The sequence below is a fragment of the Dendropsophus ebraccatus genome, chromosome 1 (genome assembly GCF_027789765.1).
Source record: "Dendropsophus ebraccatus isolate aDenEbr1 chromosome 1, aDenEbr1.pat, whole genome shotgun sequence".
In the NCBI taxonomy this organism is placed as follows: domain Eukaryota; kingdom Metazoa; phylum Chordata; class Amphibia; order Anura; family Hylidae; genus Dendropsophus; species Dendropsophus ebraccatus.
Window position 1 is genome coordinate 49,468,333 of NC_091454.1, and position 16,556 is coordinate 49,484,888.

Consider the following 16,556-nt stretch of genomic DNA (forward strand, 5'->3'; position numbering starts at 1 on the left):
CAACATCTCCAAATGGTTCCTATATATTTGCTGTAGTTTTAGTTACCTCCTAGTTGAGAAGCCTTGTGAAAGTAAAAAATAAAAGGCAGGCAAGGGGTGCTGAAACATAATAAGCAATATATATTTACCATTCCCCATAGCGCCACTCTCCGACCACTGCCAGAAGTCTGTTTGGCTGGGTTTCGGGTACGTCACAGCCTCGACTCTCGACTGCAGCTGCAACATCACGGATTAGCTAATCGATTGCCCGCTCAGCCAGTCTGTTACTGGGGTGGTGCCCCCACCCCCCTTGTCACCGGTTGGCTGAGTGGGCAATCCATCAGCCCTGTATGTGACATTGCAGCTGGAGGAGCTGCAGGAGGCCAGCAGCTGTCACGGATCAGTAAGGTAGCACTACGAAGGCACAGGTACTGGTATGTAAACTTTCCTTAATATGTTCCTGCACCCCCCTGCCTGCCAGTGATTTATTAGTTTCATGGGACTTCTCCTTTAATACTTATTTTCTTTAGCAAAGATTTCTGTTGGTTACCTGCTGATGTTCAGCTGTCTTCAAGGTGCAGACTAATAGCTTTATTTGACAAATTAATGTTTCCCACAGGCTCGGAAGATTACAGAAGCAAGTTCAGTGGGGATTGTTTCATGGATCTTGTTTGTCCAGAGAAATGTCGTTGCGAAGGAACAATTGTTGACTGCGCTAATCAAAAACTCACCCGAATACCCAGCTATCTGCCAGAGTACACCACAGATCTGTAAGTTTAAAGAAACACACTATTTTTATCTCCTAATTATAAAAAAAAGAGCTGAGAACAGGCCATGTCTTCCATTGTATAGCATCCTCTCTTCTTTTATTAACACTCTGTAAACATCTGGGAAGTGAGGAGACAGTGAGGCCCCCAGTACATAGAGCCGGGTTGACGCTTGGCCAAAGAAAGCGCCGGAACAGGGTGGTATTTAAAAAAAAAGGACCATGCCACCGAGCACCACCTGCTACTGTAAAAAAAAATGTACCTAATGGTACATTTGCTTAAAGTGGCTAAACTAACATATCATACAAATTGACAGCATGTGCTTTTACAGAAATACCTCTCATACTGACTTGTTTTAAAAACTGCTTTCCAAACTGCTACCCTTCACTTTAATATGATGTTTTGTTACTTCTTAGTTCGCTCACAGCATCTGTACGTTTATAAAATTTTACTTTTTTTTCTTTCCTGTAAAGCAGCCCATACCTTATTATAACATGGATTACTTTCATTTGTTACAAAGTAGTGCGTACTAGTAGAGCATGGGATGGGTAACTGTTGTGTTCTTTGCACATACTATTATAAGAACATGAAGGAATGATAGGACCTGTCAGTTGGTTATTCTTCGAGCACTGAATGGAGTAAGAATTTCATCCCATTAGACAGACCAATCTGTCATTAAATACATATAACCCGAATTTACAGATCAGCAATCTAACAATTTGGCAATAAAGATCTTATGATTCACCACAATAACATGTGCCCTAATGTAGTCTGAATACCTTACTTATTAGGCTTTGTGCTTTGCAATGATGACTTATCTAAATACCAATATCCGTAGACCACTGCAAATCTCTTCTTCTAATCCAGGTTTTCAAAGCAAATAATGTAATGTGATGGAGGAGAATGCTGACAGGGTTTTCTGTCTAAACAATTTAAACTAACATGATAGAAAAAAATGGGCACAGTGCTTTGCTTTTTCAGTGAAGTCATATGTTAAAGGAGGAATATGTAATATATGTTTGCTACACCCCACTCTGGATAATGGGTAATAAATATGATAAAAGGTGTATACTCCGAGTGCACTACTATTCTGACGCCCGAGAATAATGAGAAGTAGTATAATAGTAAGTAGGCTCTCAAGGAGTAGGTCCAATATATTTGATGTCTAACGACTGTGGAAGGCTAATAATTTCAGAGAGGTAATTTAACATTTAAGAACATGCAAAATCTTTATCTTCTTAAAAACAATATAAATTCATGCATCATAAACATAATCGTAAAAAACAAATAGCTAAGATCATAAGACCAACGCTAAGTTAAAATCTAAAATCGTGTAGCATAATTTGCCGAAGTAGACCGTCTGCGCAGGTCCCTTGCGTTGACTAATCCATCGTGGCTCACATGTAATAAAATAAATATCCTTATGATATTTTGAATTGTTTGATATTACACTGAGTTTTCCAAAACTCTCTAGCCTCTTGCCTCATTCTTTCTTAGAACAGGATAGAGATATGTATAGATGGTAATGGTTATGATATTGCAATGTTGTTTCAGTATATAGATAGAACTTGATTTGTATGCACTTGTCCGATTAGTAGTTACACTGTATCCAACATATATTGGTATATAGAGCTTAGTTCAATAGAGCTCGGTTTGTGTGCACATATCCGAGTGGTGATTGTTTTGTATCCAACATATGGTAAATGCTTGTATAAATAAATTGGTTGTATAGACAAACTGTGTTGGTGGATATTCCACCTCTGACCAGACATCCAGTGATCAGCAGCCGCATAGGAGGAGGGTCGGTCGGGCTCTGGAGCGTGCCGCTCTCCGGTCTCCGCTGTTCTCACTTGTCGGCGTGTATAGGATCTTACAGAAGGCTGTCACTGTGTCCGCATGGTGTAGAGCGCGCGCTCATTTGAATCTCTAATAACGGTCCATACGAATGCAGAATGGGGGCTGCGAGAGTAATCTCTCTTATTCAATTCCCTGATTTTATGGCTGATCGGTGAATCTGGAAAGCAAAAGTTTTCTTTTCGCTACACGATCAACTAAATTATAATAGCACAGAGAAGACAATAAAAAGATGAGGTGAACTAGGAGTAAGGCCGTAATTGGCTAACTGAAAAAATTTTGTTTGCAAGAAAAAAAAACAATGCAGTGTGAGCACAAAAATAGGTGGTTCTGTTGTTTGGAGCATTGATCAAATGTTTTTCAAGTGTTTTTCAGCTGTATGCACTTTTTTTGTTTGCTATACTTTGCCATTACTGTAGTTAGCCTTCGAGTTGGGTGGATTTATGATGTGCAACTTTTAAAAGGTCATAATTTTTGTGTAATGTTACTCCACCTTGGAGGTGGTAAAAAAAAGGCACACAGAAGGTCTACAATACATACTCTCTGTTTGTAAGGCCACATTCACACGACAGTATATTTTCCTGGATGAAAATCAGGATCCTCTATTTTTCATCTGCAATCCAAAAAAATCATCCGTTTTGCATCCGTGTTGTGTTCCGTATTTTTATCAGTTTTTTGCGAATCCGCAAAAAAAAGGTGTAGTGAAGAAAACAGAAAGGATGTCATTTGCTGTCCCACCCCCCCATAAAAGGTCACCTGGTTGTCCGGGGGCCATTTTACAGTCATTTCTATCAGGCAGGATATTTCTGGCAGGAGGAGCTTGGTGATGTCACAAAAAAAACGCATCCGTGATACGGATGGTTTTGCGGATGTTTTTGCGGATTGCAATGTACTCTCTGCAAATTTTGTGTTCTCCATAGACTTCTATTGGGGTTTCCGTTCCGTAATTACGGACTGTATTACAACATGTCTGGGGTTTTTTTGTCACGGATTACGGATCCACAAAAAAACTGGATGTATGAATAGCACCATTGAAAATAATGGGTTGTAATGGATTCCGTATTTCCTGGTCCGGGAAAAGTCTTTCCCTAACATCTGCAAATTACAGACACTCTCAGGCCTAATTCACACATCAATATTTTTCATCCAGGAAAATATACTGACGTGTGAATGTGGCCTAATGGACCTTTATTAGTGTGTGCATACCACAATTACGGTCCGTTCTGGAGCATGTCAGTTTCTTTTTTGGTACGCATCCCAGGCAAATCACAAATCTGTAAAATTATGGATGGATGAGGGCTTAGTTTAAATGGTATAGATCTGTGCAATGTGCTGCATACAATAAAGTGTGTGGACATGTATGGCGCATTCTATTAATATGGGACTGCCATTTAATACCATTCATGGGATCAACACAGTGGTCCCAACGGTACTCATACATTGGTCTTAAAGTGCCACTGTGGTTTGAAAAGCTTTTGACATGTCATAGAGACATGTAACACAAAATGCAGAAATTGGCCAACACACCAACACCTCAGTTCACACTATGCAGTTTGTACGCTGCCATGGCGAAATTGTCTGTACTTTAGTCACGACAGCATGCAAACTGCATAGTATGAACTGAGATGTTGGCCAGTTTTTGCATTTTGTGTTACATGTGTGGGGAGGTGGCTACCTCTTGTTGGCTTGCACTCCAACCAGATTAGTTGGATCCTTCATGTCCAGTTTGTAGGCTTAATGTGAGGCCAAGAGAGGGAATTGCTAGAGTAGGAACATCCCTCTGGGGTTCACCTTGGTGTGATGAGATGGCACATTCTGTTTGATCGAATAGTTTGCTAAGAACCTCATTAAAAAAATATTTTCAGAACAGGTTTTTATCGTGTGTACACTGGAGGGAGCATGTGCGGTAAGCCCTGGCACTTGCACTACACTGTTGCACTTTCCTGTTTATGCCATAGAGACATGTCAAAAGTTTTGATCAGTCCGGGTCTGAACATTTTTGAGAACGAGCGAGTGTGTGGGGGTAGGGGGAACATGCTGCAGCTGTGTCAGTGAAAGAGTCTGGCTCCATAGACTTACATTAGGAGCGTGAATCATCACGTGACACAGAGCCAGGTGAAGACTGTGCTTAGTGCGGTCTTCACCCAGCTTGTTCTGACGATCAGTACAGGTCACCTCCCTTCCTGCCCCAATCACATTTTTTTTTTTAAAAACACCTTGTTTGCACAAAAAGATTACACTTTTGCAAGGTCTGTGCCAGCCACAGCCCTAATGACTTCCATACAAAAAGTGAAAAATTTACATTTTTCTTTGTTTCAAAAATTTTCCTGAAATCACCAAACAAATGCTCATACAAGAATAACATAAACCAAAGTCATATGTATTATATAAGACAAAAAAAGGAAATAAGAAACTTTATAGTTTTTAAATCTGCAAAAAAAAAAAAATGTGTCTGGTTATAAATGGGAAATACTGGACCAGCCAGGAACTGGTTAATTTCCAAGCAAAAACCAACTCATCCTGACGTCTTATTGTTGTTGTTGTTGTTGTTTAGTGAACAGTCCCAGGGCACCATGCAAATGTCTCATATTTACAGAGTAATGTTACATTAGTCACTCTTTCCTTAAACGCCATTATCTGTCTGCTTGGTGCCATCACACTATCTCTTCCATCCACCCACAGCTTTTTGAAAAAGGCAAAGCTATCAAAATACTAAGATGAATTAAGAGTGAATGTACATATTGAATAATGCATGTAAGTTTATGAGCTCTCTGTTTCTATTTATTAGGCGTTTGAATGACAATGAAATCTCTGTCCTGGAAGCTACAGGAATATTCAAGAAGTTGCCAAACCTGCGGAAAATGTAAGCAGAGCTGTGTTAGCTAATTTACTAGCTTTCTGCTTCCTTCCAGATGCTAGGAAGTGCTGCGTTTGTTGTAGCCCACTTTTCCCTCTTCTTATTCATTCTCTCTATATGTTTGCAGTACTTCTGTTGTGCAGTAATGCTGAGTCAGTGATTTAGAGATACTTGGTGGAAATCTGTCAGCAGACCATTGGCTGCATGTAAATGTACTTAGAGAATTGGATGCAGACTATAGGCAGTCTATATTAAGTTGATTAGTAGCTGGCAGGATGTAGGATTTTCTTATTGGTCATATCTCCTCTTAAAGGGAACCAACCAGCCCATTCGGGCTGATATGGTTCCCTGAACCACTGTTTACAGCTCCTGCAGAAGCCGCGGCGCGTACCGTTCGCGTCTGCAGCAGGAGCTGTATACCCGGAAAAAAGCACTTTAATCCCCCGGACGCGTGACAGGCAGAGACGGGGAGGTAGTCATCTGGGCAGCTCCCCACCTGTGTCTAGTCACCGCGCTCTACCTGTCAGCGCGCTTGGAGGGATGATTGACAAGCAGAAAGACCAGTTATGGACCTCTCTGCCGGTCATTCATCCACTTGGAGCGTGCTGACAGACAGAGCGCGGTGACTAGACACGGACGGGGGGCTGCCCAAATGACTACCTCCCCGCCTCTGCCTGTCACGCATCCGGAGGATTAAAGTGCTATAAGTGGTGCATGCTGCGGCTGCTGCAGGAGCTGTATACAGCGGTTTAGGGAACCATATCAGCCGGATTGGGCTGATTGGTTCCCTTTTAACTTTGCTCTTTAATGATAGCTTAATTGGTGTATGAATGCATGCATAGAGGAGTTTCAGGGCAAAATTAATTGATGGCTTATAGAGATAAATGAACTTTGAGCACTTTCAGGCTCCTAAGTCTAAAAAAATGGATGCAGCCTTGGTTTCCAGGACTACATAGGGCTGCATCCAACTTATTCAGCCACTGGCAGTCAAATGCCACATGCTCAGAGTCAGATGAACCCAGGCATGTTCTAGGTTCACTCACTCTCTAATGGCTTATTCTCAGAATAAGCCATGAATCCCTTATAGTAAGAGCGCCAACACGTGGCACCCCCACGATCAGCTGTTCTGCCGGGCTGCTGTACCCAGATGTATGCTGTGAGCTGTGGCTGAGACTGGTTACTGCCACTCATTTCCCACTGCAGTGGTGGTGAGGGTGTTGGCATCCTGCTGATCAGTCATACATGAATAGGCCATCAATCATTTTTGCCCAAGAAAAAGTCTTTAATGGCCCAAAACTTCTCTGATTCAAAAAAGGCTACCACGTGTTGTACTGGCTGGCTGCCACTGGCTGGATTGTACTCACTGGTTGTACTCACTGGCTGCCACAGTACTGGATGCACAATCTGCTGGCCTATTCCTTACAGCATAGAAAGGTATACTGACATATACAGGTGGAAGCCAAAAGGATATTCAGGTGGCCTCTGTCAGGTGAATGGTGGCCTATAGATACATCTGAAATCTGTGCTTCCAGAGGTATTCAGCAAATGACCAGTTTACTGGAAATCCTGTGTGAGAGTACCATAACTTGCCATGTTTGTTTATTAAGCTTTTGTTTTCCTTCAGATAAATTCCCGTTTTCTTTTTCAGAAATTTAAGCAATAATAAGATTAAAGATATTCGTGAAGGCGTCTTTGATGGTGCTGCCGGGGTGCAGGAGCTGATGCTGACAGGAAATCTGTTGGAATCTGTACAAGGACGAATGTTTAAGGGTCTAGTAGGCCTCAAGACGCTGTGAGTATGCCGAATATGCAAGGAGCTGTTGAAGAAGTGTTGATGTATGTGAGAAGGCTTGTGTTAGTTTTATGGTAAACATTCTTCATGTAATAAATAAGACAAGTATAATGTTTCCCCAACATGTTTGGGAAAATCTGGAAAAGGTCTTTGGGAACCTACACAAAACATGTGGATATACTCAGGAGAGCTTTTGTTTCTAAAGGTATGCAGTACAAACACATGTGAAGATAGTTGGCTAGAAGTGGTTGAGATAACACATGAATTATGAGACAGTAAAACAAACATTAACGGTTATTCATGATGGAGAACCCCTGCAATCTGCAGGGTACGGGTGTTGCTTATTATCATAGGTCTGATTATAAAATAAGAGAGAAGTAAACTCTTGGGATTATTGCACCAACACTTCTATAACCCTCTTTGTACATACATGAAGCATTACTTCAGTATGTCTCTACTCTGCACGTAATGCTGTGTCTACAGTGAAGTGTGCCTTGTTTTTCTTGAGTTTTTGGAGTGATTTTTCTATTGCTGTGGCAAAGAATTATACATGCTGCAGAATGTGCCATTTTTTAAAATAATTTTTGATAAATTGAGGGAGGCCTTACCTTTTACTTGCTTGCCTTTGCATGCTGGCACTTCTCTTCTGTGTCTGCTCTCAGCAGAGCCACCATCAAAAAGACCTGGACTCCATATATTTAAAGGGTAAGGGTGAAAACACATGATTAGGGTGCACTGCAATTGCTTTGCAGTTTCCAATGCTGCCTATATAGACAGTAAAGGATATGTTCATATGTTTGAAATTGAGTGGATGGTCTCCTTTTAATAGTAAATAATTGCTGTAATTTTATAACAACAGCTGATATTTGTCAAACACTAAATTTGCCAAGCACTAGATTTCAACAGTGTGTGCGCATAGCCTTTCTGTGTTTGCAATCCACTCCAGTGTGTCCACATACTGAGCAAACATACTTTGTAAGAACATAGCCTTATATGTGCTTCATAACAATTAAATATGCCTATATGTGCTTTATGGTAGTTGAAATAAGTGGAATTTGAAGCATTTTTGTCATTTAAAAATTTTTGATTGGTTGGTGCCTGAGCGTTCAGACCCCATATCAATCTTTTGATATAGCTGGTATAAGACCATAGTTAGGCGCTTTCCTGCCTGGATTGCAGCAATCTACATCTTGATGTACAAGATGAGGTCTATAGACTTACAATGGAGCCCATATCCTTCAACAAGATGGAGAATACAGGAAGCCAAGGAGAGAAGTGCTCAGACTGTTCCCTTATGTTAAAGTTGACTATATGAATCGAGAAGCATCAGATTATTGAGGCTGCTATATTGTGTCTGCCAGTGTGAAAACTGGTACGTTTCAAGATTTATTATGTGAATAAAAGATCTTTATGTAATATAATGATAAATTGTATCTTTTTCATAGGATGCTAAGGAGCAACTTGATGACCTGCATTAATAATGACACATTCACCGGACTGAGCTCCGTCAGACTCCTTTCACTGTATGATAATCGCATTACAACTATCACACCAGGAGCATTTAATACTTTAGTTTCCTTGTCCACAATGTAAGTTCTTAAAACGAATACAATTTTTCTTAAGTAATATAAAGCATCAGGTCTATGTAAAATTGTCAGCAATCGTGTCGAGGAGCATGGAAAAGGTTTGCTCCTTGGCTGGTCACGTTTTGTGCGGCTTCAAAATGTATCACTATTGCATAGTAATACATTTAAATGGCTGCACAAATGATACAGTGATTGTGCAGCCTGGCCACGTGATTAGTTGTGCCTTCTAAAGGCAGTGCAAATAAGGGTTAATCTTGCTGATCGGCACTCACTTGCATTCTTGCATGGCCCCATATGAGCCAGTGTAAAAAGGACCCATAGAAAAAAACAGCAGCAAAGTCTTTTAGAGCATAATGGCCAAAGCCACACTCACAGCTGTAACAGTCTGTGGTTACAGGATGGTGTGTATCTGTCCTGGCCATTCACCAGTGATAATAAACATGTTATTAGAACTCTTGTAGGTCATTTGTCAGTTGTGTTTTTTAATATAGTATATGCCCCAAAAACTTCCTATATCAATATGAATGTTAATAACTGACCCAATTTTTAGCCGTTACCACTTGTTTCGTCAGTTTCTCAACCATTTGGGTCAGTTATCATACATTTAGTTAGAAAGGCACATACAATAGATGATAGAAATCCAAACATGACTTTCATGGAATTACACTATCTTTGTCACTATGAAAAATTATACATATATGGATAAATAGATATAAACACTTTACAAATCTAATAGAAAATAATCTGTTCTTTAAATGGGTTAAAAATGGGTTATAAAAAGAACTTTTATATTGATGGTATATCTTTAGGACAGGCCAGCAGTATTAAACTGATGAGAGTTTGACTCCCAGCATCCTCACTGGTCATTTGATTAAAGGGCCCCCATTTCTTGGATGAGTTTTCTGGCCTTTTCATTGCTCTGTACATGTTATAGCGTCTGTCACTGACTTAATAACAATGACAATAAAATAATTTGCTGGATCAGGCACAGCAACTACAAAACAATAAAGAGGCTTTAATGCTCTTCTAACCCAATGAATCGGGAAGTGCAGAGACAGACTTTCACCAATATAATAATAATAATTGATAATCAGAGTCACAAAAATTCCCATAAATGACGCTAGAAACCAAATAGTTTTATTTGTTTTTGTATTTTAAAATAAGTGTCAAAAATGGATTCAGGATAACCAAGCTCTTAAAGTGTAAGGCAGGGTTCACACTACGTTTTTGTAATCCTTTTTTTTTTTTTCATCCGTTTTTGGACAGAAAAAAACAGATGAAAAACGAATGAAAAAAACGTATGCCTTTGTGTGCATCCGTTTTGATCCTTTTTTCCATTGACTTCCATTATAAAAAAGGATCAAAAAGGATGTGTTTTTTTTATAAGACACTAAAATTAGGTCAACTATGTTTTTTGTGTACATTAAAAAAACGGATATGCATCTGTTTTTTGCAAAAATGGATAAAAAAAAACGGATTGCAAATACGCAGTGTCGCCCTAGCCTAACTATCCTTTAAACAAGCTTCTGACATGTCATAGTAACATGTCAAAAGTGTGTATCAATAGGGGTCAGGGTGTTTAGCCCCCCACCGAATGAAGGGTCACACACGCCCGGCAGTGCATGCTTTGCCCCTTGTTCTCTGCTATAAATTGCTAATACAAGCGGTATAAGCAGTTTATAGCAGAAAACAAGGGTTGGAGCGCGCACTGCTGATCATGTCTACCCCTTAATTCTAGCAATTGGCGGGGGTTCATGCGGACCCCCACAGATACAGACCTATGACATGTCCGGTTTGTTTAAATGATAGTTACACATTAACTATTTCTTTTAATGGATGCCAAAAGGATCCATTCATATTGAAAATCCCACAAGCAGGACTATGTGTTGTTGAAGTTCCTTGACCTTTTTATCAAATGACGGTCACCATAAATACAGCCTACAATTGTTTCAATTGATAATGGTAGTGACCTTTGAAGCTGTATTTTACCTACTCTCCGCTCAAGGTATTTTCAGTCTATAAATTAGTTATCATTTGAAACGTTTCACAGATGGATTCTGTGTCTCTTGTGATTGTCGATGCTGTTGACCACAAAAAGAAATGTCTCCTGACATGCAGTTTCCATGACAACTGCTTTCAAAGCTATATACAAAAATAAGGTCAAGTTAAAGTATTTGACTGTAATGAGATTACCTCTGACAAATACTGCTCGGAGAAGCAGAACACTGATGATAGTAGATGCTAGATTATTACAAACACGTACATATTTATAAGTGTAGGACACGTGTCTATTATAATTGGACAGAACAGGGAATGCAGGAATGCTACCAATAATGTGACGTATCTGTGAGCCTAAGAGGTAGGAACATATAAAACAGCTGTTTACAGATGAACAATCATCCTACTGGAAAGAAATCTGGCTTGGCTTACTAGAACCCCTGATAATTTAAAAAAAAGTTTTTGAATGAAAACAAACACTAACTTAAAGGAAGGCAACATTCAGTGGCACCAGAGAAAGAGAGAGAGCTACTTTGCATATTTTCCCCCAAAGTTCCAATGGAGCAAGAATGGCCAAAAAGTCTGTGAACACCTTTAAGGCACTCTACTTAATGAGAATCCTAATCTCGTAAAGCAAATCCCTACCCACTGGACCCCCCCAAAACCTCAGGTACTGTTTTGTAGTTTGTATTAGACCATGTCCTGCCATGGGGTCCAAATCACTATCTGCGAGGAGCAGGGTCTTGGAGATAGGGCCTAGAGCTGCTGTGCCCCCGGCCTTTAACGCTTCTCTAGGTTTTCTTCGTCATTGCTGAAGAATTCTGTACACGTGCCATCGCAACATGGAGCAGAGCAGGCACACTGACACAGCCAAGCTTTATGCTCCCAAAGAAGAAACCCGTTCCAGGGGGGTAGCTACAAAGATGAAAGATGGGGAAGAAGAACAGAGAGGCATTGCAGGATTTTTACTTCAGTTACCCTTTATTCCATAGAACTTTGATATGAACATTGTGAAGCTTATTGGTCATGCCTTACATCAATGATCCTGGAAGACACCAGTACTTTCATATAATTATTTCTGTACTTTCCCTAATTCAGTAATCTGCTGTCCAATCCTTTCAACTGTAATTGCCACCTGGCATGGCTTGGAAAGTGGCTTAGAAAGAAGAGAGTTGTGAGCGGAAATCCTCGTTGTCAAAAACCCTATTTTTTAAAAGAAATTCCTATTCAGGATGTGGCTATCCAGGACTTCACATGTGACGGTAAGATAAATCAGAAATAAACCTAACATATAAGCATATATGCAAGAGGTGAGGGCAATGTTGTGCCGCATATCCAATACAATAGTAAGTCAATAAAGAGCCTGTATTTTTCGTGGAATGCTTTTAACCACACAGTAGCCTGAAAATTAAGTTTGTGACCTGCAGAAGAAAACACTGATGTTCCTATTTGTCTGGAATAAACAGGATGTCTTGGTCAGGTCTTTTCTTCTTGGAGCTGCAGTTTGTTTATGCTGGGTGGCTGCTAACAACCGTTTCCAAGAACGTGAGGTATTATCAGGGCATATTAGATTTTATAGGAACTGAACACATTGGTCACACTGTGTTACATGCATGTGGTTTGTCTTCAGCTATTGACAGTGCACTAGAAATAGAGCTGTGTTTAGTCAAGCCACAGTCTACTTAAAGGAGAAGTCCCTTAAATTGAAAAAAGGGAGGAAGGCAGAAGGTGTGAGAAAATAATAAAGTATTCTTAACCATCCCTGTGCATCATAGCGCCACTCCCAGGTCCCATTGACAGCTGCTGGCAACCTGCAGACCAGGGTGATCAATTGCCTGCTCAGTCAATCAGAGAACACCGCCCAGTCACTAACTAGTAATCGATCAGCTGGGCCATGATGTTGCAGCTGGAAAAGCCGGGTATGTGACATACCCAGAATCCAGCCACAAAGCAGGACCCGGCTGCCTTCCTCCCTGTTTTCCAATAGCAAGGAGAATCTGTCACTTGATGTTTTTTTCCCCCTGTTTTTGTTTACTTATCCAAGATAATGAAGTTATTGCCCCACAATACATTGATGTAGCTTTTCCTCATATTTTAATGGTCCTGAATCGTGATCATTATTTGTGGCCTTAATTATCAAAAGATGCCTGTCTTTTTCCTGTCAAAATGACAGCCATCCAAGCTTACAGCCAAAAAAAAAAAAAAAAAAAAACAACATTGCCTAGAAGTGAAAACTGTATACAGCCATTCATTTCTGCTTAGCAGTCTCTTGACAGGTGACCAGACTCTGAACAGGGATTCTTAGAAGTTTCCATGGTACCATTTTCATTATCAGTGTTACTTACTTCAATAGAAATAGAGCAGAGATAATACTACCAGTACTACTAGATGCTTCTGTCCTTTGACACATAACAAATTGCTACCATGTGTTCAGAACATGAAACTAACAAAAGGTTGTGTAAGTGGGAAACTGAAATGCTTTGACATAGCCCCTTGGAACAAGAGTAGTCAATCTTAAGCACAACACAGGTGACCTTAAAGTGATGAAAATTGACTAGAAAAAACAAAACCCATTAGATCATTTTACAGAAATCTGAATTCTAACACTAGGAAACATATGATATATATCTAAAGAATCTTAACAACATTTAACACTATAATTTTTTCAATGTGTCTTCACAGCTAGAACATGTGTTGTGTGCGCTGGTTAAGCTGATTCACCCTGTTATTTCAATTTTACTGCTACTGTCATGGTATCTAATTCTTCTGAATATATACATACTAAAACTAAAGCATCCCAGGAGATTGGGTGGTATTGTTTACATTGCACATATGCTAATACATCTGTATTAAAAAGAGAAACAACAAAATGGGATAAAATTACACTAAAGAACTCAATTACCAGACATTAGTTATAGTGGGCGTTTTAGTTTTACCATTTATATTTCACATTGAACAGTTGTCTATGCCCAGAAAACCATAGAATATAGGTTGTTACAATAAATTTTCAACTTAAAGAGAGTCTACCTCAAAATTTGACAATAATAATCAGCTTGGATTGTGTAATAGAGGAGGTAAGTGTGTAAGGGTCATATTACACAGGACAAATATCTGGCCAATTTGGGCAGATATGGCCCTGTGTAATACAGACAATCATCAGCCGAGGAGCCAATCATCTTTCAGCAGGTTTAAAAATCATTGGCCGTGCATCGCTCTGTGTAATAGGAGGTGTGATGTCGGCGGCTGATGAAAGTGTATAATAAACATTTATAGCGACCTGTCCAAGCTCCTCTGTGTGCTCCTGCCTCTTCCAAACTGACCAGAGCTGCTGCTGAAGCTTCTATACCCGTCTCTGAAGAGACAGGCCACTCAGTCAATCACTGGCTGCATCGCTGTCCCGTCTTGGTCAGTGATTGGCTGAGCCTTCACATCAGAAACAGGTGTTGAAGTTTCAGCAGCAGCTCCAATCAGCTGGGAAGAGGCAGGAAGACACTAGGGAGAATGGACAGGTAAGTATACATGTTTATTATTAACAATATAAAGCAAGGACTGCACGGACTTCATCAATGATGTCTGTGCAGCCCTTGCTGCATCATAGGCTCTACAATATTGTCACTCGCTTATCTGGCATATTAGGCTCTTAATACAGCCCTAAGGAATACCCCTTATTTATTTTGATCCGCCACTATTTTGTTTGGGAAAATGCCTATTTAATATGCAAATGAGCAGTTATGTGTACTGGGGGGAGGGGCATGACTTTCTCTCAATGCAGTGTTCTACCTGCCAGGACCCCTGATGTCTACTGCTGAAGCCTTTTCTTTGTCAAGGCTGGTTAAAGGAGGATGTAAGAGAAGGCAAGGTGCACCGAGAGCTAATTTGTATATTGAATAATTTGTATATTGAATAAAAGTAATTTTCCAACAAAGCGGCTGATCAAGATACTAAAAGGAACCTTCCTTTCACTAACCTCCCCTATTCATATAAATGCTTTTATTATCGTCACTCCTGGTGGCAGACCCTCAAAATCAGATTTTCTGTCTTTTCAGGTCTGAGTAAAGGCTAAATAGGTATAACTATGCACGCATTGAAATTTCACTTTTAGGGTATGTTCACGCAACGTTTTTTCCTCTCCGTTCTTTAAAAGAAAAAATTATGTGCGCCATTTTGAGGTTAAAATGACGTCTACCATTTCGCTGTTTGTCCGCTCATCAGTGAAATTACGGCTGTTGGTACATTAATCTAGTTTATGCTACGTTTACACGGAGTGATAATTCACCCAATTGATCGTTTAACGATTTTTAAGCAACTTTTTGTTTTTTTTATAACGATCAGCGGTCTGCGAATTTTTAGCGAACGACCAACGACCATTTGAGAACATGTTGAAAGATCAAAATGAACGATTTATTGCTCATCGCTTGATCGTTTGCTGTGTTTACATGGAACGATTATCGCTCAAATGTGCTCGTTATCGCGAAAATTTTAAAGATAATCGTTCCGTGTAAACGCACCATTAGGTGGACTGATTGGCCTTTGTATGTGTCTTTAATTAAAAAGTCCATTGAATTTAATAGGATGACAGTGAAAGGACGGTGAAAAATGAACAGCTAGAAAATAACGTCTGCTGTTTTTAAAAAACGTCCAAAAATAATTGGCACAATCATTATTTTGGCGTCTGTGGAGACAACGTCCGTCATTTTATACACTGTGTGCACTTGACGTCCATCATTCCATTGACGTCAAAGCACTGCATTGAAGTCAAATACTGTAACAAACTTGCCTTCGCCCGTGGCAGCGCCACCCTCACCTGACATATCAGCGCTGCTTCCCCGGGCGGCGAGGGTAGCGGGCATAGGGAAACGCCGGTCCATTTATCCACATGCTGTGCAGAGTGTGAATGCTGTCAGGAGATTGAGGCCCCGGGTCAGTCAAATCCGGTCCCAGTCTTTCAGATCTCCTTGATCTGGTCTCCCTGAGAGGCTCTATATAAGGCTTCAGCTGCTTATGGGAGTTGCCTGTGAATTGGTTTTAAAGCCTCACTAGCATTTATCTACCTGCTGATACCTGTTGTTCTACTGACCTCTGCCTGTACCTTGGATTTCCCTTTGTCTCTGTGATTTGGTTTTTGACGTGCTTCTCCTGGACTCTCTGACCTCGGCTTGATATCTGACTTTGTCTCTGTTTTGTGATTTTGTTCCTGGCGTGTTCTCCTGGTTTGACCTGGCTAGTCTGACTTTGTTAGTTCTGTCCTTTTCCCTATCCCTCACAATATCTTAGGAAGGGACTGTCGCCCAGTTGGGGGCCACTGTTTAGGGTGGTCGTCAATTAGGTAGGGACAGCAGGGGGGTTTAGTTCCAGGGCTGCACTCACCCTCTACCCCTCCTGACATTACAGATTCACAGGCCCTATATATTTCCACCATGGACTGCATGGAAGCTCAGATGCAACACTTGACTCAGTCAGTGCAGGACCTGGTGGAAAGAGTGCATTTAAAGGAGACTACTCCAGTTCAGGCAGTGGCCTCAGGCTTTACTGAGCCAAAGATTAAGATGCCAGACACTTTTTCTGGAGACAGAAAGCTTTTTATTGTCTTTAGAGAGAGTTGCAAGCTTTACTTCAGACTCAGACCCCTATCATCTGGTTCAGAAAGTCAGAAAGTAGGGATCATTATGTCCCTGCTCAGAGGAGACCCTCAAGAGTGGGCATTTTCCCTTCCCCCTGAGGCA

At 40.5% G+C, this 16,556-nt stretch overlaps 1 protein-coding gene across 1 annotated transcript in view; it reads left to right on the forward strand.

Annotated features, from left to right (window-relative positions):
* The window catches only part of SLIT3 (slit guidance ligand 3), a 413,110-nt gene that overhangs the window by 324,998 nt on the left and 71,556 nt on the right, over positions 1–16,556 (forward strand). The window contains exons 15-19 of the mRNA XM_069970656.1: positions 599–749; positions 5,389–5,463; positions 7,106–7,249; positions 8,695–8,838; positions 11,932–12,095. Of these exons, the coding sequence (XP_069826757.1) occupies positions 599–749; positions 5,389–5,463; positions 7,106–7,249; positions 8,695–8,838; positions 11,932–12,095 (678 nt within the window). The remainder of the gene's footprint in view (positions 1–598; positions 750–5,388; positions 5,464–7,105; positions 7,250–8,694; positions 8,839–11,931; positions 12,096–16,556) is intronic.